This window comes from Taeniopygia guttata, chromosome 29, assembly GCF_048771995.1.
Source record: "Taeniopygia guttata chromosome 29, bTaeGut7.mat, whole genome shotgun sequence".
Lineage (NCBI taxonomy): Eukaryota > Metazoa > Chordata > Aves > Passeriformes > Estrildidae > Taeniopygia > Taeniopygia guttata.
The window spans coordinates 1610698-1634020 of NC_133054.1; the positions used below are offsets into that span (position 1 = coordinate 1610698).

The window sequence follows — 23323 nt, forward strand, 5'->3', positions numbered from 1 at the left end:
AAATGGGGACTCCAGAGAACCGCATGGCCTTGGATTATCTGCTTGCTGGCCAAGGAGGAACCTGGGCTATCAGGGGACGGGGATGTTGCACTGCTAGCAGTGATGGGTTTGAAGGCCAACAGTCAGGAATCACCTTGACAGAAAGAGCAGTAGAAGAGTGGCAGAAAGAAGAAAATTATTCTTGGTGGGATTGGCTTCATGGCTGCCAAATTAGAGGCTGCTGTGAAATGCATTGGTGGCAGGGCCTGTCATCATTGCAGTGTGTGCACTTGGTGAGTTGCTGTGACACTTTGTGCTGGGAAGTGGAGTAATGGGACCTTTCTTAAAAGAGACAGTCTCAAGAAAAGAGAGGCATTTGATAAATAACAGAGAATAGCAACTATTTAGGCATGTTTTAAAAGGAACGTGAATAGCTCTGAGTAATGAAGTTAAACTGCACTTAATTGTAGAACAAGAGGAGATGCCTTTATGCCTAATACTTAAATCTAAGCTGTGTTACTGAAAGAATTGTTACAAAGGTTGTAGTTGATTGTAGGTCTCAGGACCGATCAAAGTACCAAGGCCTGAACAGGTTGTGATCAAGGCCTGAACAGGCCCTGAGGCAAAGCTCACCACTAGATGAACCTTCCAAGCAAATGTTGTATTTGTATCCACTCATTAAGGAAGCATGATTAACAACAGGATCAATGCATGTGTTCCTTGATAAAACACGGATTTATCTTTCTGTATTTAGAAACAGACAAGGCCCCATCTGGCCTTGTTTGGGGGTGAAGGATCAAAGTCAACTCCCTTGGTTCCTCCTTCAGCCCTGGCCAGGCTTTGGGAGAAAGCAGTCAGGAGAATGAAAGCAGATGTTCTCGCAGTGGCAGTGATGCCAGCTTGTTTGTTTAACAGTGTAAAAGCTGGGTGCTCTCACAGCTTTGGGCTTGGAGCCTCATTGCTTGCAGAGGTGGAGGCACCTGCAGGAATTCCCAGTGTCTGGGAGTGGCTCTCCAGTCCTTGGCTTCCCCCAGCTGATGTGTGGCTGTGGATGATGGTAAAGCCTGAGGCTAACTGGTGATGGATCTTTCCTTAATCACTCCAGGCAATCTCTGGTAGCAATGACTGGATGCATTGCTGAGCTTCTTTTGTAATGCTTTGCTAATGATGATGTGCTTTGCTGAGCTTATCCTTTTGTAATTCTTTGCAGCTGGGCATGATATAAATGACACAATTCCTTCAGTTGGTGTCTGTGTCTTTGGTGCTGACCCTGCCCACTGGTGAGACAGGGCCCCCTCCAGCCTAGAGTGTTACCTAGGAAGAGAAAAGCCATCACTCTATTATAAATTATGACACGGGACCAACTTGTGTCACTTTATAAAGAGAATTTTATTAATTTAGCAAGCAAGCAGTACGGGCAAATGCAGCGCTGGGCGGCCGGGGAGCCTCTGCTCCCACCAACGGCTCGCACCGCACCTCCCGGTCTTTCAGTTCTTATACCCCTCCAGTTCCGGACTTTGTGACACTCTCGACGTGCTCTGCATCTGCGCGGCGTGTTCCTAGGGGTCTTTTTTCTGCTGTCTGGTGGTCGTTTGAGGAAAGCTCCTATTCTTCTTCCTCCGAGGTAGCGTTAACCCTGCAATAACTTCTCCAAATATGGTAACGCAGCTTTCAAAGATCTCTCAATTCCACTATCTACTAATAGCAGTACATCCTGCCCTCCTGCCCCACTGTTTCCTGTGACTTACACAATCCCTGGGACTTTTCCTGATGAACAAAAACTATGCTATTGTCTTTCACACGTTAGAATTTTTTTAAGCATTCATTCTTGCTTTACACAGTGTAAATTATGAGCTTTCATCTTTCAGCCGGAATTTGCAACAGCTCCTCAGGCTGACTGACCTCAGGAAGACCATCAGAATCACTAAGTTGTGGTCGGGACATTAAAGCTCATCCCATTCCACCCCCTGCCGTGGGCAGGGACACCTCCCAGTGTCCCAGGCTGCTCCAAGCCCCAGGGTCCAGCCTGGCCTGGGACCCTGCCAGGGATCCAGGGGCAGCCACAGGGGCCTGCCCACCCTCACCGGGAAAAACTTCCTCTGATACTCATCTAACCCTGCCTTCCTTCATCCTGAGGCCATTCCCATTCCAATGGCTCCGTGTCCCTGTGAGGAATCCCTCTGCCTCAGGCCACAAGCGCTTGTACAGAGCACCCCACACCAGAGTTCCAGGGGCTCTGGGGGCACACGAGCACTCCGAGCCCTTGGCCGGGCTTGTCCTCAGCGCCTTCCCCGCGAAGCCCCGGCTCTGTGCCCGGCGCTGTGCCCGGCCAGGACCGGCCCTCCCCAGCCGCACCCGCCGGGCGGCTCGGAGCGCTCCCGGCCCGGGCCCGCGGCGGGAGGGAGGAGGAGGAGGGAAGGAGGGATGGCGGCGGGGCCGCGCCGGGGCGGCGGGGCCGGCACTCACCGAGCAGCGGGATGCGGCCGCTCCCCTCGTCCTCGGACCCCCGGCTGGAGGTGCCGCCCCGGCGCACACCGACACCGCGGGCACGGGGCCGCGTCCGCCTGCCGCTCCCACTGCTGCCGCTCGGCCCGGCCGAGCCCAGCTCCGGCAGCGGCAGCGGCAGCGACAGCGGCAGCGACAGCGGCAGCGGCAGCGACAGCGGCAGCGACAGCGGCAGCGGCAGCGACAGCCACAGCCACAGCGGCAGCGACAGCGACAGCGGCAGCCACAGCGACAGCGACAGCGACAGCGGCAGCGACAGCGGCAGCGACAGCGGCAGCGGCAGCGACAGCGACAGCGGCAGCGACAGCCACAGCGACAGCGACAGCGAGTGCTCCGGCTCCGGCCGCAGCGCCATCGGGTCCTGCCCGCCCGCCGAGGGAGCGGCGGTGCCGGCGGACACCGGCTCCGAGCGGCCCCGAGGGAGCGGCGGTGCCGGCGGACACCGGCTCCGAGCGGCCCCGAGGGAGCGGCGGTGCCGGCGGACACCGGCCCGGAACCGCCCCCGCCCCGCCCGCCGGGGCTGCCCCGGAACCGCTCCCGGGACCGGCCCGCGCCGCCCCTGCGGCGTTTAGAGCTCGTAAGAGCACGGAACCAAGACAAAGGGTGTGGTTACTGCGGTACATCAGTTTCATATGAGGCGTTTATCGGGTCACTCCTAAGTCAGAGACGCCCCTGAGCTGCAAGTGTTATAAATTTGCGCCACAACGGAACATTATCCAATTAAGAATTTTATTAATTTACAGCAAGTAGGATATGAACAAGGGTAACAGCGCTGGGCAGCAGACAGAGAACTTCAAAAACCGAAGCTCCACTGACTGCTACCTTGATTCGCTCAAACTTTCTCCTTTTATTCCAATTCCTTCTTCTGTCTCCCTGGAATTTGCAAGCTAATTCCTGCCGTTATCTTGTGTTTGTATAAGCAGTCTCTGGTGTGAATGGTTGTTGTGATCTTATCGTGCATAGGCAGTCTCTGGTGTAAGTGGTTGTTATCTTATCTTGCATCAGCTGTGTCCGTTTGCTGTTTGCATACCTCCGTTGCCTAACCTTATCTCAATAGACAATACCTCAGTCTGTATTTTTCTCACAGTTGTCTAACCTTTACATATATCTTAATAAACAATATCTCAATCTGTAGTTTCTTACACAAGAGACCCCCAGGGACCATCCAGTGCCACCCCTGCCCTGCCCAGACACCAACAGTCCCACCCTGGGCATCCCTGGCAGCCCTCTCCAAAGGCTCCTGTCGCTCTGGCAGCCTCGGGGCCGTGCCCGTGCCCTGGGGAGCCTGGGCAGTGCCAGCACCCTCTGGGGAAGAGCCTTTCCCGATCACCACCCTAAACCCCTCCAGGCCCAGCTCCAGCTCTTCTCTGGGTCCTGTCCCCGCTCACGGGCAGCAGAGACCGTGGTGAGCTCTGACCTCCGTCTCCTCCAGGCTGAAGAGGCCAAGTGCCACCAGCCGCTCCTGGCGTGGCCCCTCCAGACCCCAGCCCTTTCCATCCAGATGCCATCAGGAATGTTTTCCAGCCCGGCTGTGCTCGGGAGCTGCCAGGAACAGTGCACTGCTTGGAGAGAAGGGTTTGTGATCCAGCTGGCACTTGTCCACCCTGTCCCTAGGTTACAGGGCACCCATCTCAGTTTAAAACATCCTGAGGAATAACATGAGTGACCGGCAAGAAGCGAGGATTGCGTTTTCAGGGCTCCTCCTACATCTCTGCCATACATTAACACCCATTGCCATGAGGTGTTTTCAGTCCCCAGGCAGCCCTTGAGCTGCGGGACCCCAGAGTGACTGGCACAGGCACCAGTTGTGCAATTCTCTTTCTGAGGGCGCTGCAGTGCTGTGAAGCAAAGTAGTGGGTCGGAGTTCTGAGCTGGCTTAAAAGGCACCACTGACATGGCTAACAGAACAAACTCCTTGGAGTATTTCTGGTCTTATGAATATTACTGGGATTACATAGATCCAATTCCAGTAGATGGAAGCAAGCTGAAGGTTAATAAATGTAAGTATTGTGGAGTGGTAGGTGCTAATCTTGCGCAGGGAAAATGTTGCGTACCTTGTCTCCCTGACCTGGTTTTGTTTCCTTGCAATGGAGTCCATGCCAGTGCCTGGTTTGTGTGAATGGGTGTTATCCTTCAGGCTGGATAATTACTAACAAACACTCTGGGCTTTATCTTACCCAGCTGTAAGACTGCTGACACTAATTCTTGTTTACAAGGACAGATTTTTTTGAGTCATTTGCTAAGGGGAAATTTGATGACTTGTGAATCTGCAGTGTGGGGTGTTAGTTACCTGTGTGCTGCTGTCACCAAAGTTCACTGAAAGAGCAGAGGTTTTCATTAAAATACTGGGTTTTCATCTTGGGACAAGGCTGACATTGCAACTGGTAAACATTCCGACTTTTGTCTTTCCAGTAGCCAGGAACAATAAGCTGCAAATATATTCTTTGGCCTTTCCTCCTTTGCTTTAGTGCTGCTGAACTAATAAAGTAATAGTGTCCATTATTCTGCAAATGCTTTGCTGCTGTGGAAACTGATTCTGCTGGGCTTTGCAGTTTATTTCCAAAGGATATGAAGTAGCATTCACCCATCTCACCTTGCCATAGCTCGTTCCATTTCACACCTGGCTTTGCACAGTTAAACAGCAGGGTCTTGTTATGGCTACTTGTAGTGGCAAATGATTTTGGTTTTTCTAATGTAACTGCACTGGTCAGGTTTCGCTAAGATAAAATGACAAGCTGCGCCCCAGGGGATTAACCGAGGGTGATGGGTGGACTGACAAAGACCAAGGGAGAGCAGGCAGGGTGTGTTGGAGTCACTTGGGCTGCACGCAGTGCTTTCCCTTGATTTCTGTCAAGCGTCTGCCTGTGGTTGTATCTTCAGTTCATTAACAAAGTTACAGGCTTTACTCATTGCTCTTTAGTTTACTGAAGATGGCTGCAACTGTTCGGATGTGGATTCAGAGACTAAAGTTGTTTTTCCCAAGGTTATCACAGTGAAATTATTACATATTCCAGGAAAATGTAATGGCCTTTCAGAATATCTTCATGTCTCTCTCACTAACAATGCGAGAAACCGCCTTTCTGATGGTGAAGGTTGAATTCTGTGTTAGGAGTTGCTTGTCCTTTGCTTGCTTGGACAGCAGTAGGAAAAAGGAGCAGAAAGTTACTCTGAACCACCTCTAGAAAAGTTTTGCTGTGCATTCAGATCAGTCGAGGGTTTATTGCCTCTGAACTTAGAGCACCACACCTTAAAGAAAGTGGTGTGATTATCCACATCCTTCCCTACAGAAAATCCTGCACTCTAATGTTGTAGAGCAACATTTGGTGCTGCTGGGACCAGGCAAATTATGAGCGGCTCCTCTGATTCTCTTAATTTTAAAGTTAGGACAGATGATTACCCCCAAATTCCATTGGGGAAACCCCAAACTGCTTAGCTAAGCTAGATGTAAGTCTCTGGCATGTGGCTGGTGTAGCAAAACCCAAAAATCAGGAATAAACTTTCTCCCTGTTTTCTCCTTAATAACATTTTTCTACCGTTTGGATCACCTGGTGTATAACAGAGGTGGCATTTGTGTTGTGGCACTTACCTCCCGGCAATTGATGGGGTATTTTTCTTCAGCTGCCTGTTTTCTTGAAATTTGTAGAGACTGTGCTTCTGAGGCAAGATGCTTGCCCTCTGTTAAATTTAATTGAAATTTGTTGTCAGTTTTATGGAGGAAATTACCCCATATGTGCCTAAGAGTGACCTCATCAGCCTTATTTCCATTAAAAAGCAGGGTAAACTGATCTCATAGTGACTTTTTAGTCCCACTTGTTCTGACTCCCCTCCTCCCACCCCTGAAAGAAGTAGAGAAGTCTGCCACCTTTCAGGCATTTTTATACTCTAAGAAGATGAAAATAGACATTTTCCCATGTCAGCAGCCTAGGAGGAGTAGAGAGTGCATCCTCTTGGTACTATTATTCTTCCTTCTCCAAATACTAGTGGGAGAACACTGGATTACAAGTTCTAATGAAAACACCAAGGGAAACAATTCCCAACTGCTGGTTGGGATTTTTCATTGTTTGGAGTAAAGGTACCAGTCAAGCAATGAATAGACTTTGTCTGTCTTTGCATAACATTTACATTCTTATTCCCTGAGAAGCTGCTCTGGGATTATCAGCTCCATGTGCTCAGGGCCATTGCCGGGGCAGCCCCAGGGAATTGTACATTTCCATAGCCCTGCAGTGGGATTGCAGTTCCCTCATTCAGTTTTGTCTGCTAGGAGATTTTAAATTTTTTTTAATGTGAAACACAGACCTGATTCTCTGCACTTCTTTTCCTCTGTTATGTGGCCGGTCCCTGAAACAAACAAACAAACAAACAAACAAAAACAAAAACAAACCACAAAAAAACCACAAAAAAAGCCCACAAAAAAACCACCACCACCAACAAAAAAAACCACAACACCAAATGAACAAAAAAACCCCAAACAAAAGCAAACAAGCAAACAAAAACCAACTAATTGCAGAATTTAAACGCAGGAAATTTTGGTTCAATCTCCACCTGAGCCCTGGAGCCAATATATTTGGCTTCAGTGAATTCCATGAAATCTGTTATAACTGTTTTTAAAAGATAAAGCCAGAATGACTCTGACATGGAATTCTATAAATCCAGACTCTTAATTTCTGTCCCAATGGTGTGGAACACTTTAAAACATTGGGCTTTTCAAAATGTCCCTGCGCAAAGGAAGAATAAAATAAGCTACCCGTCCCCACTGATATTTTTCAGTAGCCCAGCCTAAACTCCTGTTTCTGATAAGGGTACAGCTGGGCCAGCTCTAGTTTTGGGTTTAAAAGGAGCTGGGCTCATTCTCTTAATCTCTTTGTGGCTTTGATGTCAACACATACCGAACTTTTTCACAAAGAAGCACTCAATCAAACATACTGGACCTGTTTCAAAGAACACAGTGTTTTCTATACTTGCAGAGGGAAGAGTTATTTTATCTTGGTCAGTATTTGTCTCTGGAGTCAGTGACCCTTCTTTTTCCACCTCATCTGAAGTGAGCCACCGGCTGTGAGTGCAGGGCAGAGCACCCAAACTTCCCAAGGCCACCCCCAGCACCACAGTGACCCCAGGAAGGAGCGTTTTGGAACCAGTGGCCAAAGGTGGTGTGGGGGCGGGAGCGGATCCGTCCCCTCCCTCAGTGAACCCAAGGCTGGGACAATAGAATTGGCACAGCACTGAAGCCTCCATGAACGAGCAGCTCCCTTTGCTCCCCCAGCACCTCACGCTCCCACTGAACCGGGTGTGGACACACTTTGGCACTGCAGCCCTCTTGTTCCTGAAATAAACCATGTGCTCCTGGCAAAGCGGGCAGCAGCTTGCCCTCTGCCATGGTGGCTGCAGGGGCACTGCAGCTGAAAAGGGCAAGGGCACATTCTCTTCCACTGCACTGATGTGCTGGGAGGGGCACAGGCACTTGGCAACAAACTCCCCTTGCTATTTCTCTTGGCATAAACTGCTTTCAAGGCTGGAATTCCCTTCCTGAGGGCCTCTCCTCAAAGATCCTGCAGGATTAGGCAGTAACCGCTCAGGCTTCCTGCACTGTGGTTGTGTAAAAGGAGCCACGTTCCAACATCTGCACAGGTCCAGTCACCAGAACACTCTCTGGAGGCTTTTTCCAGCCCCTCCCTCATCCCTGCTGCCATACCCTGTTAGGAGGCTCCCAAGACCTTCAACAAATTGGCACTTGGAGTCCTCTCTCTGAAAGGAGAAACAGAATGGATCAAACAGCACACCTTTACTAGAGATGATAAACCACCTTGCTGTGATTTATTTCTGTCATGCAGAATGCACGTGACAGAATTACTCTGCTGTGCTAACAGACTCCACAAAGCAGGAGGCGGACTAACAACACAACAGACATGGAAATGAATGTGAAATTGCAGGGTAACAGAGGCATATTGCTAAAAATTTACTGTTCCTAAAAAATGGCAGGAGAAGTCTGTGTACTTGAAAATCTCAGAGTTCTTGCAAGACGTAAATGAAGTATTCATTTTTAAAGCTTTTTCCACTTTATCATCATGTTACTGAGCAAAATACTCGGCTTAAAAATAAACATATTTATCCCTCATGTAGGAGCCATTGTGAACAAGGCAAGTCTAGAAATGTTTTCTGGAGTGCCCAGAAATCATTAATGAAAAACAGCATCCAATGAGATTTGTTTAGGCTTTGAAACCCTCCTATGTTATAATTTTCTAGGTTTGAAACATACTATGAGAAAACAATTTTAGGACTGATGAAACTATTAAAGCCAGTCACACACAAAACTTGTCCTTTTTGCTTGAGTTCTGTTTGTTTATTAAGCCCCACTTCAATTCCACTTCTCCCAGTTCCAGCACTGAAACCCAGTGAAGTGCTTGAAAGGAGCCACTGGTGTAAACTTGCACCCCCTGCCCTGTCATCCTCTCTGCTGTGTCCCCCACGCACTGTCCTTGGCATGACAATCATCCAGTATCTCTGTGGAAACCTCACGTCTCTTTTCTTACGGTAATCCCGATACACTCACCCCACAAACGCACACTCACGTCCCCGGTCAAGGCTGGAGAACTTTTACCTTCACTGTTTCTCTGCTCATCCATCTCTGTCAAGCCCAGGGACGGGCAGGACCCCCTGTGCTCTCCCAGCTCACCCACGTCCTGGTGAGAGGAGGCAGCTTCTCTGGGCACCCTGTGCCAGGACCTGTCCACTCTCCCAGCCAGGAATTCCTTCCCTAGACCCCATCCATCCCTGCCCTCTGGCAGTGGGAGCCATTCCCCGTGTCCTGTCCCTCCAGGCCTTGTCCCCAGTGCCTCTCCAGCTCTCCTGGAGCCCCTTCAGGCCCTGGAGGGGGCTCCGAGCTCTCCCTGGATCCTTCTCCTCTCCAGGTGAGCACCCCCAGCTCTCCCAGCCTGGCTCCAGAGCAGAGGGGCTCTGCCCTTCAGAGCACCTCCATGGCCTCCTCCACGCTTGTTCCAACAGCTCCACATACTTCTTGTGCTGGAGCCCAGGGCTGGGGCAGCTCTGCAGGTGGGGTCTCACCCGGGTGGGGGAGAGAGGCAGAATCCCCCCCATTCCCCCACCTCTTTTGATGCAGCGTTGGTGCAATTTTGGCCGTGCATGACACCCATCTCTTCCCCCACTGCGTAACTCCAAGGGTTAACTCTCCTGGCAAGGGCCCTCCGCCCTCCAGCAGAGTCCCTTGTTCTTACCTGCACACCTGCACACAAACCAGGCACTGCCACAGTGCCTTCCAAAGGCCACACAACAGCTCTCTCTACTTAGGCCACAGTGGAATCCTGAGACACGGAGAGGTCCTGGATGGAATCCACGGTCCGACTGCAGCCCACACGTCTCTGCAATACAGAGCGATTTGGTGCCAGCTTTGATGGGTGCCTCTGGGAGAGCAGGGAAGGCTGATGCCTGTACAAGCCCTGCCCTGAGGTATCCATGTCCCAGTCCCTCTTGTCAGCACTGCACGATCCCACAGAAATAAGACAAAAGGTCTGGAGCACAGGACCACTGATTTCAAACCCATCTGCCTGCCAAGGCAGCTGATGATCACACTGCTGGGATGCAGAGCATTAACATTTGCTTCAATGATGTGTATTAACATCCAAAATGACACAGAAAAATAAGGGTTTGTGGCCAGAGATGGTTCCTGGCCAAGGCTGGCACAGGATGCTGATAGCCATGCACAACACAATTCTTCTGGCTATCACCTTCATACCAGACAGTGTAAAGTTGGAGAGAAACCCAAGCTGGATGCCCAGAGAGTTGGAAGATCTGCATGTCTCATCCCTCATCCCTGTTTCTTGCTCCGGGACAGGCTCAGTCCAGGGCCCCAGGGCTCCCTGCTGGCTCCAGACAGATCTCTTACCATGAGGAACTCCATTCAGTATTTGGATGTGGGGCACGAGCACCCTCACAGTAAAGTACAGATGTGCAGCTGCCTTCATCCTTCCAATCACACCTCCCTCAGAAAATTATATCAGACATTGTCACTGCACTTGTCTTTGTCCAAACCCACAGAGTCTGGAATTAGCTTCCCTGTCCTTTGAAAGACTTTTTCAGTTGTGTCTTAGCTCAGCTCCAGTTCTGTGATTTTGCCTGGGCCCAGGTCAGTCGCAGCACTGCCTAAGAGTGACCTGCCCTGACCAGATGGGTCTCTGGGTACTGGGGCACTGGAACTCTTCCAGCCTCTTCTCTGCTGTTCCAGGGGTGCTTAACAGCTAACAGAGCTGGCCAGAGCTCTCTTCAGACAGTCCCCAGGTCCCTGGGATGCAAGTTCTCCAGCTGATTTTAAAATATGGATAGCTAGCTGGTGGTATTTGGCTGCTTGATAGACAGGAAAGAAAACATCCTTTTTTGCTAAGAATTATTTTTTTGTCTTCCTTCTGTCAAACAAAGAGGAATGCTGTCTTGAATACACCTGCAGCATAGCAAAGAAAATTCCAAACCTGCCGGCTGTGCTGGGCCCGCTGCTGAGACACATGCACAAACAATCTTTTTTGTTCTTCAAAAAGATAAAAATGCCTGTAATAAAACTTACAGTAAAGTAATATTGTCTCTCAAACTGTTCAAGAAAAGGGACATTGGAGCTTTAATGCCCCAGTGTGAAATGTTGAATAAAATCTTCCCCCGAGTTTGCACCCAGTAATAAAATACTATTTTTTTCTGACAAAACTAGGTAGGTCTATATGAAAACAGCTCAGGAGGCTCTCACGGTGATGAGGACAGAGCAGAGAAGAACATTAAAGGTGAAGTGTTAGTTCCCTGAATTAATGCCCTGATGGAGCCAAATTGTTTTACAAAAAGACATAACAGTTTCTTCCCCTTGTTTCCAAGTGTCTGAGTCACCCTGTAACTCATAATCTGCACTAGTGCAGATCAATCTGACATGAGTAAGTAACATATCTGGCTCCTGTGCTCCAAGCCACATGTCTCCAATGTAAATGGAAGTCAGGAATACAGAAACAGCTGTGGGAAAAAGAGAAGACAAAAATCAGAACAGATATTCTTCTATTTCCCCACAGGATTACCAAGCTAAGCTGCTTGGTACCTCCTGGACTATGTTTTAAAAGAGTTCCCTAACTCTTTTCCTAGCTGGAAAATCTGGAGTGGCTTTGCCCATGCAAAGCCAACGATCCTACTCACAAGAAGGAACAAACCAGTTTCCTGTTAAATAAAGCAATTGGAAATCTGACCTGTCAGATACTCTCACTGACCAGCAATAGGGATCAGCATCCAGGCCCACGTGGAGCTGGGTGTTTTTGCAGACTATTTTCCCTCTTGGAATTATATTTCTTTCACACCTTTTATTCCATTTTAGTCCCTGAAAGAGAAGTTTCTTAGAGGGAGTGGGAGTGTTGAAGTGTCAGAAAACCTCACAGTGTGGCCACGCTCTGTGCTGCCCACTCCTGCCCCCGTCCCACCAAAGACACAGCTTCTGCTTTGGGAAGCCACGAGCCTGGGTGGATACGGGAGAACTGATTGAATGGATTTAAAAAGCCATGGAATTTCCTAGTGTCTCCCACCACTGCCTTGTAACATAAGTGATAAGAACAAGACAAGTCACCTGTCTTGTCCGCATCCTCTTCCACCGCTGCTGATAGGCACAGAGATGTCAGAAGCTCGTGGAAGGTGCTGAACAGGCCCTGCTCCTCCATTAGCTGCAGCACGATGGAACGGAGCCCACCGAGCTGCCTGGAGAGCCCAGCCGAGGTGCTGCTGGCCTGGCAGGGCGGGTGCAAAGCTTGAAGAGGCTGTTCCTCAGTGTCTCATCCCTGAACATCTCCCGCGCGGCCGCCGGTTGTGGCAGGACGCGGTTCCGCAGCCACCTCGGTGCTGGGGACACGTCCTGCTCCCCGAGGGGCTCTGCCCAGCCAGGGACCTCACGCCACGCAGTGACAATGTGAACAGATGCAGAGGTGACAGCCGCTGCCTCACCCCCACCTTCACCGGCTCTGAGGGTCTCCCCTCCGTGTGTGGAGGGTGGTGCTGGGAAAAGAGGGTCCCAGTGGGCAAGGATGGAATTCAGATGTTCTCTGCATTTCTCCAGCTCAGGCACTTCCACGTCTGCAGCAGGGCCATCTTCTTCCACCCCGTTCTTTTTCTGAGTGCGACGATACACACGAGATGAGGCTTGAGGTTTGTTCTTTAATATTTTCTGTAAGAAGATAACCACCATCAAAACAAACATCAGATACTCCAAAGGATTTTCCTGGAACAAAATTGTGAAGCAAGGTGCTCTCCTGTGCTGATTCAGTTGTTACAATGGCAAGTACCAGCCTCGTTTAGCAGCCTCATGGAGCCTGTGCTGTTCAAGGGGGCCCCGGGAGCTCCAGGGACTCCAGGCTGGAACCCTGTTCCAAACTGGACCACCCAGCCTGGGCACGAGAGAAGCTCCTGAAGCCTGGAGCAACACAACCCACACATGCACTGAGTTACAGGCATCACTCCACAAACCCTCTTCACATCTTTCTGAGGAGTTTTAAAGGGTGAAGAAACTGTAGAAAAGCTAAAGCTTTTACAGAATCCCTAAATACATGACACTTTCTTAACTGATACAGAACATTTAAACAAACCTACAGAAGCTTTAATGTGCACCAAAAGCAGCTGCTGCTGCAGGAAACCAGTGCTGCTTTAAGAACTCCCACTCCCAAGTTCCTTGCACTTTTTGTTCACAAAGAGAACAAGAGAAGTCACACAAGTCCTGCCTTGTTTTCCTTTCTTCAAAACTGGTGACAACAAGAGACACCAACTGTTAACTTTCACTTGCTTTACTTATTTATTGTTTTTACTTACACATCTCTTTCAGATCCCCATTCACAGCTTTGAGCACAAAGCCTCCAGGCACTGCTTCTTCTCTTAAGATTTCATTAAAAATACCCCTTTTCAAAGCCTGACTCAAGATTTGCCACTGAGTTTCATTTTAAAGCTCTTTCCCTTCATAAACTGTGTTTCCCCAAAGCTTCCAAATTGTGTTCAAAGGTTCAAAATCACCACAAGGAAGATCCAAAAAATGTCTTTCCCTTTCCTTTCCTTTCCTTTCCTCCTCCCTCCAGGTATATCAGCCAGACAGAAGGTGTTAGTCCTACAGACAGCAACTGGGCATCACATTTTACTTTATTCCCCGTGTATTCAAACACCTAAATCCTCCTGTCAAAGAAATCCCATCCAAATTCACTACTCAACACACAAACTGGAGGTGAAAAAAGCCATCTAGCAGAGATAAAGAAAGCCTCCTGACCTTAATAAAGTTCAAACTGGACAGAGGATGAAATGCAAACCAACTAAAACAAAAAAACAAAACAAAGAACTTACCAAATATGTTTGATTAACGCGACCAAAACACACAGAAGTTCATTTACAAGCTGAATAGGAAGAAGTTTCCTATTCTCCTGGGATTGATTCTTGTTTTCTCTCATCTCCTAAATTTGTTAGCCATAGAGTATGGAGTAAGGAAATAATTTTATTTATCACCTTGTTCTCCAGAAACCTGAAAAACAAAACTGTGGTAAGCGCATTTCTCTCCCTCTCAAGATTTTTCATAAAGGTGCACGGAGAGAAATAAAAGAGAAAACAATTTCTATTTCTGCTCCTTGTTTTTCCTATGTGGAATGTGTTTGGAGAATTGTTTACCTGGAGTGAGTGCTTGATTAGATTCTGGTGAGGATTGTTTGAGCCTGATGGCCAATCCAACCCACCTGGGGCTGGACTCTTGCGAGAGGGTCTCAAGTTGTGGGAGAGTTAGAGTCAGAGAAAGTAGTATGCACTTTTAGGATCTTCCTTTTATATAGTATACTAATCCATTTTAGCATAATTATAATAATCATTCAGCCTTCTGAATTGAGTCAGACATTGTCATTTCTTCCCATTGGGTTTTGCCTGCATTTACAATACAAAACAAAATGAAAAACAAAAAAGAAAAGAAAAGAAAAGAAAAGAAAAGAAAAGAAAAGAAAAGAAAAGAAAAGAAAAGAAAAGAAAAGAAAAGAAAAGAAAAGAAAAGAAAAAGAAAACCACATTTGAAAGGCAGATCCTCATCAGCAGCTGGTCCATCTCCTAAGGGGGACCATATTCTAGTGCACTTTTGGTGCACTTGCCTGAACTTGTCAGGGCACTCTATGTTAGCAGAAGAGTTTTTTTTTGTGAGGGAGAGGCAAGGGGAGGAGAAATAATGTTCTAGACAGCTCAAATCCATTACTGTGCAACTTCCTGTGCAGGTGGTCCTGCGAGAGGATGGGAACTGGGGGTGCTTGAAATTTAAAAGGTAAAGACACCAGCACAAGGTGATTTTTCAAGGCAGTGATTTCCAAATCACAAAGCCCCCCACCATCATCCCACCTACCACAACCTGAAAGCGTCTTGATTCTGTTTTCAAAAACACAAGGGAGGCCTCAGAGTTCAGCAAGTTCTGCCAGGGCAGCCCTTGGCACCTCTGTCTCCATGTCTGTCACCCTTGCTTTCATCCTCAGCCACAGAATTCTTCTACTGTGGGCAGGAAAATTGTTCCCATTTCTCCTGTACTTTGCTGATTGCCTTTTCTCTAAGCTGTGCAGGACCCACGTGAGGAGGCTGGGATCCTCTGTCAGCTCATAGGCAGCTCTAGTGACACGGAAAGCACTTTGTAATATTTCCAGAATACAACTCTGAAAGAGAAAATGCAACTTATTCTTTTACAGCCAAGACCTAATTATCTAACTTAAAATGAGCAATTTGGCTGGTATCTGATCAAATTCCAGGTAAAATGAACACCACCTGTTCTCAGGAACTCCAGAGAAGGAAAGACACTCGCCCTTCAACACTTCATACTACAGGTGCTGCTCTTACAAGAAGTATTCAGGTAGCAAGAAAATTTTCTCTTTTTCTCCAAGGTTTGATACCTGAAATACTCAGGGTGGATACTCCCAAACCTGAGAGCTCCTGACATGCGAGTTTCTCTCCTGCTGAAGCACTGTTCAGGTAACAAATGTGCTGGCTGGGGAATAGAGGCCCCAAAAAGAAAAGGCCCCGACTGCAGGAGCAAAACCACGGCACCCACGTGAGGCTCCATGATGGCAGGAACCTGTTCCAGTTTCAGGGGATAAGGATGGGACTGATTTTGACACAAGCAATAATTTCCCACTCCACACATACACAAAACCAACAAGGAACAAATTTTCAAGAGGACCAAGGCAGAGTCAGCGGTTCTTTTCTTTTTGGTACTTGAGATCTTGAAGCCATGCAAGCTTCTGTGGTTTGGGGTTTTTTAGAACTTTCTTTTCAAATTCTTACCTGGGAGCCCTCGACACACAAAGGACTGTTGAAAAAGGACATGGATTGTCCAATGTGACACTGCAAAGTCCTTGAGGAGGGCAAGCCCTGCTCAGTAACATCCAAGCCATCTGTGTGCTGTCTACCACATTCCCGTCCTGAATCCAAACCCAGCTCTTTGCTGCTCCCTGGGAAGGAAATGGATCCTATCCCATTGAAAACCAGTACATCAGCCCATTCTTCAGCCAGCACACCCTGTCTCTCTTTGTCTCACACCTGGACACCTGCTCCAGATGTATTCTGCGAGGGACAGGATCAAAACTGCACTTAAAATCCTGAAAATCCTGAAATAGAACCTGCATTGCCTTCCCATCATCCATGAGATGGGTGACCTCATGGTAGTGGCATAGTCAATCAGACAGGAATTTCCCTGACTGCGGACTCATGACTGACACCATGAAAGGTTTTCAGCACCAGCATTTTATTATTCCCCAGTTACAAACTTTTATACCCTTTTCCCTCACATGCGTAATATCTGAGTGCCCTTTTACTCTTTTGTGGTTGGTCAATAAACATCAGCATTCCGTGCTTCTTTTCCTTCAGTGCTGTTCACCTGTCTTATACAGCTGCACCTCGTTGGGAATGAGGCTCGGCTGCAGCCCCATTCCCTGCGTCCCATAATCTGTTCTCCTACATTCCCCTCCGTTATCTCATGCTGCCCTGGCCAGGTGCTGGCACTGTCCTTCCATCACTTCCCAGTAGTGCCAATGATGGCCTTTCCCGCTATCAAGATCAGATTATCAGGGCTGGAGTTTCCTGGAGAGTCCAATCCCTTCCTGTCAGATCAGAAAGGGCCAGAGAACACTGAGCCAGCGTGGACCTCCTTGTCTTTCAGGACCTTGGGCAGAGGATTTAGGGGCTTCCTGTTGGGACATATTGGGATGAATCCCATTGTCCTGGCTTGTAAGATAAGCATGTATTCTATTTGCCATCTGTTGGAGGTTGGGCAGTTTTCTTATCTCTTCCAAGAACAATGTCTCCCTCGGGGAAGGTATCTTCTGTTAATGGGCCATGGAATGACTCACTGCATGACTGGTGAAATTGCATCATCCCATTGTGAGATGCTCCACCCAGAGGGAGGAGCCATGCGTTCCTACCTGCATAAAATCAGCACTTTTTGGGACACCAGGGCAGCCCTTCGCTGGATTCCCAGGGAAGTAGCTTTCTTCTCTGCTAGGTTCCCAGAGGAAGGCCAAGCTGAACTACTACCAGACCTTCAGGGAAAACTACACCCTTCTACAAGTCACCGCTTTAGCAGCATTTCATCTGCCACTCCAGGAAAAACAGACACCATTTAACTGAACCACTACCAACACCCTGACTCCTCAGGGTGTCAGGTTTCTGACTCTACCACTAGTTTTGTTTGTACTAATTGCATTTTTATTATTATTATTTTTATTTAGTTTTTCTCCTAGTAAAGAACTGTTATTCCCATTTCCATATCTTTGCCTGAGAGCTTTTTAGTTTTGAAATGGTGGTAATTCGGAGGGAGGGAGTTTACCTTTTCCATTTCACAGGAGGCTTTTGCCTTCCTTCACAGACTCCTGTCTTTTTAAACCAAGACACCCATCCAACGCCACAGCGTCACAGATATTGTTCTGGTCCAAGTTGTCCCAGGCAATACCTCATGAAAGATCACTGTAACAGCACTGTCCTTCTCTTGTTGGAAATCCTTTGGCACCCAGAGAAGCCAGTGGTACTTGGCAGAGCCAGGGTCTGTGGGACAAGGACACTGGGAACAGCTAAAAGCAGAGAGGGTGCTCAGAGAGCCGAATTCCCACAGGATTCGGCCACTCCAAGTAGGCCAAGCCATGCTCGGCATGGCTTTGGGCATCAGGGTTCTGCTGGCCCTGGTGGGCTGCAGAGCCACAGAGGGCCGAGCTGAGTGTCAGACACCCCTGGAGAGCTGGGAGAAAGCCTGTGGGCAGGACACGGGGTCCCAGTGACCTCCCATCCCCAGTGCCAGCGTGGTGGCCACACCTGTCCTTCCAGTGGCCCCACAACAAGTGGTCTCCCAGTTGCTTCAGTGCCTGGAAGGATCTCTCAACCCTGACTAGGTGCCAAATCCCAGCGTCCAGCTGGCCATGACCCTGTCCAGAGGTTATGGCCAGCCCGGGTCCAGAAGTGGCCGTGCCAGGAGGTCAAGGAGGAGGCAGTGAGAAGAGCCCAGCAGGGCAGGGAGGCAAGGCAATGAGGGGGCAGAGGAGGGAAGGGGAGGGAAGGCATTTGGTCCCAGAGGGCCAGGCACTGCAGGCTCGGCTCTGCTGGCTCTCAGCGTGCCCTGGATGGGCAAGATGCTGCCAGGTTCCACCTCACCACATGCCCCTACTGTCCTCTTGTCCTCCCCACAGCCATGACCTCGGGACAGATGGCTCTGCACATCCTTGCCTCCTCTTCTGCCAACACAGTCCAGGGAAAATACTTCCACTACTACTATTGGTAAATGTGGCAGATAGGCTTGACATGCATGAATTTCTGTTTCTTCCTGCTTATGATTACAATTTACTGTGAAGGGATTTGATGGCTAAAATGGGAATGTCAATTATGAGTGTGAAAGCTGATGAGGAAGCTATGGCACTTGTAACTTTGTGTCAAATGTCAGAGAAGACCTATGCTGAAGTAAAGCCAGAAGTGCGAGCAGTCCCACAGAAATGTGGAAAATTAGATATGCAACCTCTCCAAATGACTTCGAAGCCACCGGGACGAGTGGTGTCTAAAAAGCAATACCCTGTTTCAAGGGAGAGAAGGCAAGGGGTTACAGCCTGTTGCTGAGCTCCTGTTCAAGGCAGGTCTTTTGGGGCAACCTATGTCTGCCTAGAACACTGCCATCCCTGCCCAGTAAGAGCCCGGCAGAATTTTAAAGATTTTTAAAGAATTTTAAAGTGTTAAAAAGCAGATCAACTGAGTCTCCTGCCCTAGCCCTTCCAGACAGGGAAAAAGAATTTGAATTTTGTGTGGATGTGGAACAGGAGCATGCCACAGGAGTTCTAGTGGAAGAACACCACAGGGCTGCACTTGAAGACCGATGGCCCATCTTTGTAAAATGTTAAACCCCTCAGCGAGGGGTGGCCCCATGGCCTCCCGCGAGGTACGATCTCCAAACAGATCCTGGTTCTTTTCCTTGGATCCACAGCGCGGTTTTTCCTGGATTGGCTTCCCCTGTGTAAGGGATAGGGATATGTAGGAGGAGTCTGTTGGGCTCTCCCCCACGACCATTAGCAGTTTCAGGCCTCCCAAGGACTCCTGTATCTCCCTTTTCCCCACCAATATCCCACTTTAGCTGAAGTTGCTGACAAGGACCAGCCCTGAAACACCAAAATGGGTTTGTTGTTTATTTCTCGCATCCTCAGTCCTGCGTGGGACTCGGTAAGTGGGTGCTGCAGAGGCTCCGGCAAGGCATCAAAAACGCCGGCCCCACACCCAATGGTGGCGGGAGATCTCCTCCAGCTCCGGCCTGTCCGCAGGGTGCTTGGCCAAACACCATCGGATCAGGTGCTGGAGCTCTGGGGAGAGAAGCCAGAAAGCGCCGGTCACCGCCAGAAGTCTCCTGCCCAGCTGCCCCCGTCACCCGCGGGGCCCGGGCCGTGCCGCGAGCGCTCTGGGCCGTGCCGGGCTCCCGACCGGCTCAGCCCCGCGCGGGAGAGCGGCACAGCGGGACGCGGCCGCCTCCTCCGGCCGCCCGTGCCGCGCTGACCCCGTCGGCACGAGCCCCTCCTGCGGCCGGCCCGTGAGGGCAGATCCACGTCCCGCGGAGCTGCGTGAGGGCTGCGCCGGGCGTGCGCCACCAGCTGCCAAAGCCCGCCGGCTTGAGGCCGGACACCCACCTGGAGAGAGCTGCCGGCGGAAGAAGAGCTTCCCCAGCACGATGGCTTGGTCATCCTGAAAGGGGAGGCTGCCGCAGACCATGACGTACAGCAGCACGCCCAGGGACCAGGTGGTGGCCGCATGGCCGTGGTAGCAACCCAGCCAGGTCCACTCGGGCGGGCTGTACACGCGCGTTCCTAGGGGAGACAGGCGGCGCTGGCCGGGCGCAGGCTGCTGCCTTCCAGAGCCTGGCACCAGCCTCCTGACCGGGGCAGGGGCTGCGCCCGCGGCCACAGCTTCCCCCCCGAGGCCACCCCGCATCCCCCAGCCAGCTGGCCAAAAGCAGGAAACCATTCCGCAAGGCCAAGAAGGCCAGCAGAGCAGCCCAGGCCCTTGTGGGCCCGCTGAGCCCAGGGGCCGGGAGCCGCTTTTGCCGCCCCCTCTCTCGTCAGGGCCGGCAGCCGCCTCCTGGGGCACGGCATCCGCCCCGTGCCAAAGGGCAGCCGGCTGAAGGCCGCGGCCCGGGAGGGAACGGGGCCGTGCAGTGCCTGGCACCGGGAGCAGGGCCCAGGCCATGGGCTCACCGGCAAAGTCCGTGAAGGCCCGCTCCTGGAGGAAGGTGCCGCAACCGAAGTCGATGAGCTTCAGGTCGCCGCTCTCCGGGTCCACGAGGAGGTTCTCCGGCTTGATGTCCCGGTGCAGGACGCCGCAGGCGGTGCAGTGCCGCACGGCCTCCAGCACCTGGCAGAAAAGCCAGCGCGCCTGCTCCTCGCACAGGAACCCCTGGTCCTGCTCCTGCGGGAACTCCAGGAGATCCCGTGATGCCCCCGGACGCTCCAGCACCAGGATGAAGCTATCCGGCAGCTCAAACCAGTCGAGCAGCTGGATGATGTTCTGGCAGCCAGAGCCCACCTTCTCCATCAGCACCACCTCCAAGGGCACGCGGGTGCCGTCGGGCTGTGAGGAGGAGAAAATCAGTGCCTGCGGCAGGTGCTGCTGCTGCTGCTGCTGCAGGCCTGGGGCTGCGCTGCGCCCTGCCCGGGATGCCCCAGTGCCCCCTGCCGCAGCCTCCCAGGCGCTTGCGCTTCCTCCCGCCCGGGGGATGCTCGGGGCTGCCCCTGCCCGGCCCCGGCACCGCTGTTCGGCGTGCCCAGGCCCGCGGGGCTGCGGCTCCGCACGCTGAGCCCGCCCCGGGATTCTCCCTGCCCGCCACGCCCCGCTCTGTCCCGCTGGCCCCGCTCGCTCACCAGCTCGTCCCACTGCAGGACGCTCTCCCGGGCCACGCGTTTGAGGGCCACCTGCGAGCCATGGGGAGAGGAGGGCTGAGCTCCAGCCCTGCCCCTCCCCGCCGCTGCCCCTCCGCCCAGGCCCGGCCGTCGCGGCCACTCACCGGGCTGCCGTCCGAGAGGCGGATGCCCGAGAAGACGGTGCTGAAGCCGCCGCTGCCCAGCTGCGGGCCCAGCAGGTACCGCTCCTGCCGCTGCCTCCTTTGCCCTGCGGCCAAGAGCGAGCCATCAGCCTTGCGCCCAGGACCCGCCCCTCCCGCAAGTGCCCGCGAGTGGAGCGGGCCGGGCCCCGCGGGCCGCCGCGCTCTCACCCGCTTCCTGCTGCGCGCCGGGCAGCGGCCACCGCCCTGCAGCCGCCGGGCTGGCGAGCGGCAGAGCCGGGCCGGGGCAGCGCGCACAGGCGGCTGCGGCAGCCCCGGGGCAGCGGGGCAGGGCGGCACCGGCGCTGTCCCCGGCGTCGTGGGCTGGGCTCTGCTCCTGCCGACGGCCGGGGCTGCAGCCCGAGGCTTGGCACGGGGGAGACCCAGGAGCGGCTGCAAAGCAGACAGGGCGTTTTCAAGTCGTGCCATCGGAGGCACTGGAAACAGCCAGCGACTGGGCTGCTCTCAGGGGCCCTGGCCTGGCCTGGCCGCGCCCCTCCAGAGCCCCGGCGGAGCCTCAGGCAGCTCCTCAGAAGATCTCACCTGCTACTAGAAAGCCCTTCGCGGCACTCGAGGGCTGTCTCGGGGCAGCTTCCTGCAGATGGAGGAACCTCTGAAGGCTCGTCTCCACCACCAGGCTCGGGCTGTTGCCAGCTGGCAGAAGCGGCACAGCGTCCTGGCTGTCCTGGCCGCTGTGGGATGACCACAGCTGGCCCCAGGACTCTTGCTGCCCTGTCAGCTGCTCCTGAGCAGGCTCCCCCGCATCGGGCTGGGCTCCCATTTGGACTTGTGGGCTTTCGCCTGACACGTAAAGGGTCAGGATTGCGCCCGTGTCGTTGACGTCCGTGAGTCCAAGGGAGCTGGGAGACCTGTCCGCAGGCTCTGCTCCTTCCGCAGGCTGACAGGTCTCACTGAGCCTCTGCGAGGGATGGAGGCTGTCAGAGACAGCAGAGGCTGCTGGCAGGGTGCAGGGTCTCTGACAGCCTGAGGTTCCTGCATGGATGGTGGTGGCTTCCCCCTGCTGTGCCATCCTTGCAGGCCTTGAGGCTCTCCCAGGGATGGAGAATCTCGCTGGGAGCAGCCTCTGGAAGGGATGGAGGCTTGTGGAGGAGCTGGCCGAGGCACAGCAGGGCAGGTGGCCTCGCTCCAGCAGCTCCTTCAGCTCTTTCCACAAGGCCTGCCACATCCCAGAGTAGAGGGGCGCACGTGTCCCGTTGCCGTCCCAGAGCTGCAGCATCAGTTCCTGCAGCTCCCAGGCCACTGCCAGGCAGGGGCCGCAGCCGCAGGGGCTGCCCAGGGGGCTGGCGGGAGCACGTGGCTGCTCGCCAGGAGCAGCCCGAGGCCTGGGGAACCTGGGAGCCGCAGGGGCTCCTCGCTTCCTCCATGAGCCTCTGGGCCGGACCCTGGGGCGCTGGCTCCTCTTCGCTGTCCGTGTGCTCCGGCTCCGCGGTTGCCGGTGGCCAAAGGCCCACCAGACAGCCACGGCGGCCAGCAGCAGGACAAGCGCAGTCACCAGGACGTCACCGTCACCCATGGCTCCAGCACGTCCCATCGCGACTGCACTGGCAGCTGCCGGCGCTGGCCTGTCTCACCCAGCGACAGCGCGGTGATGTCACAGTGGTGTCACAGTGCTGCGGCCAGCACAGCCCTGGGACATCACAGCCCTGCCTGACGCCAGCGCTCTGTTCCTTTGTGCCATCACAGCCCTGCCTCAGCCCCGCCCTCCGCAGTGCCCCAGGAGGGGTAAGGGGGCTCCCTGTGGGCACTTGCCCGCTCTCTGGAGCAGAGTGGGTGGAAGATTCTTCTTTCAGAAGGACACAGGGATGAGGAGGGGAATGCTGATGGTCTCACCTCTTTGCTGGCAGAGCATGGGACATGGATTGTCCAATGTGACACTGCAACTCCTTGAGGAGGGCAAGCCCTGCTCAGTAACATCCAAGCCATCTGTGTGCTGTCTACCACATTCCGGTCCTGAATCCAAACCCAGCTCTTTGCCGCTCCCTGGGAAGAAAATGGATCCTATCCCATTGAAAACCAGTACATCAGCCCATTCTTCAGCCAGCACACGCTGTCTCTCTTTGTCTCACACCTGGACACCTGCTCCAGATGTATTCTGCGAGGGACAGGATCAAAACTCCACTTAAAATCCTGAAATAGAACCTGCATTGCCTTCCCATCATCCATGAGACGGGTGACCTTATGTTAGGGAACCAGTGAGTGGGAGCCAGGGTGCGCTTGAGTTTCAGGAATGCCGCATCTCCTCGTCTCCTCATT

The 23323-nt window shown here is 52.4% G+C and overlaps 1 protein-coding gene across 2 annotated transcripts; it reads right to left on the bottom strand.

Annotated features, from left to right (window-relative positions):
* Nucleotides 1-1344: 1344 nt before the first annotated feature.
* On the bottom strand, nucleotides 1345-3282 carry LOC140680855 (uncharacterized). Of its 2 annotated transcripts, none has more exons than XM_072919696.1 (2): nucleotides 2446-3282; nucleotides 1345-1624 (listed from the first exon to the last, which is right to left on the bottom strand). In XM_072919696.1, the coding sequence occupies exons 1-2, from the start codon at nucleotides 2837-2839 to the stop codon at nucleotides 1539-1541; spliced, it is 480 nt and encodes a 159-aa protein (XP_072775797.1). In that variant the 5' UTR covers nucleotides 2840-3282; the 3' UTR covers nucleotides 1345-1538. The 2 variants fall into 2 exon arrangements, with proteins under 2 accessions (XP_072775797.1, XP_072775798.1); XM_072919697.1 differs by having other exon boundaries at nucleotides 1345-1615; nucleotides 2446-3259.
* Nucleotides 3283-23323: the final 20041 nt, after the last annotated feature.

What these genes read in the sequence shown, in the direction of transcription:
- LOC140680855 (XM_072919696.1), bottom strand. Translation starts at nt 2,839, where the DNA reads ATGGCGCTGCGGCCGGAGCCGGAGCACTCGCTGTCGCTGTCGCTGTGG. An exon ending in CGGCCGCATCCCGCTGCTCG is followed by an intron (nt 1,625 to 2,445) that starts GTGAGTGCCGGC and finishes TATTTGGAGAAG; the next exon opens with TTATTGCAGGGTTAACGCTA.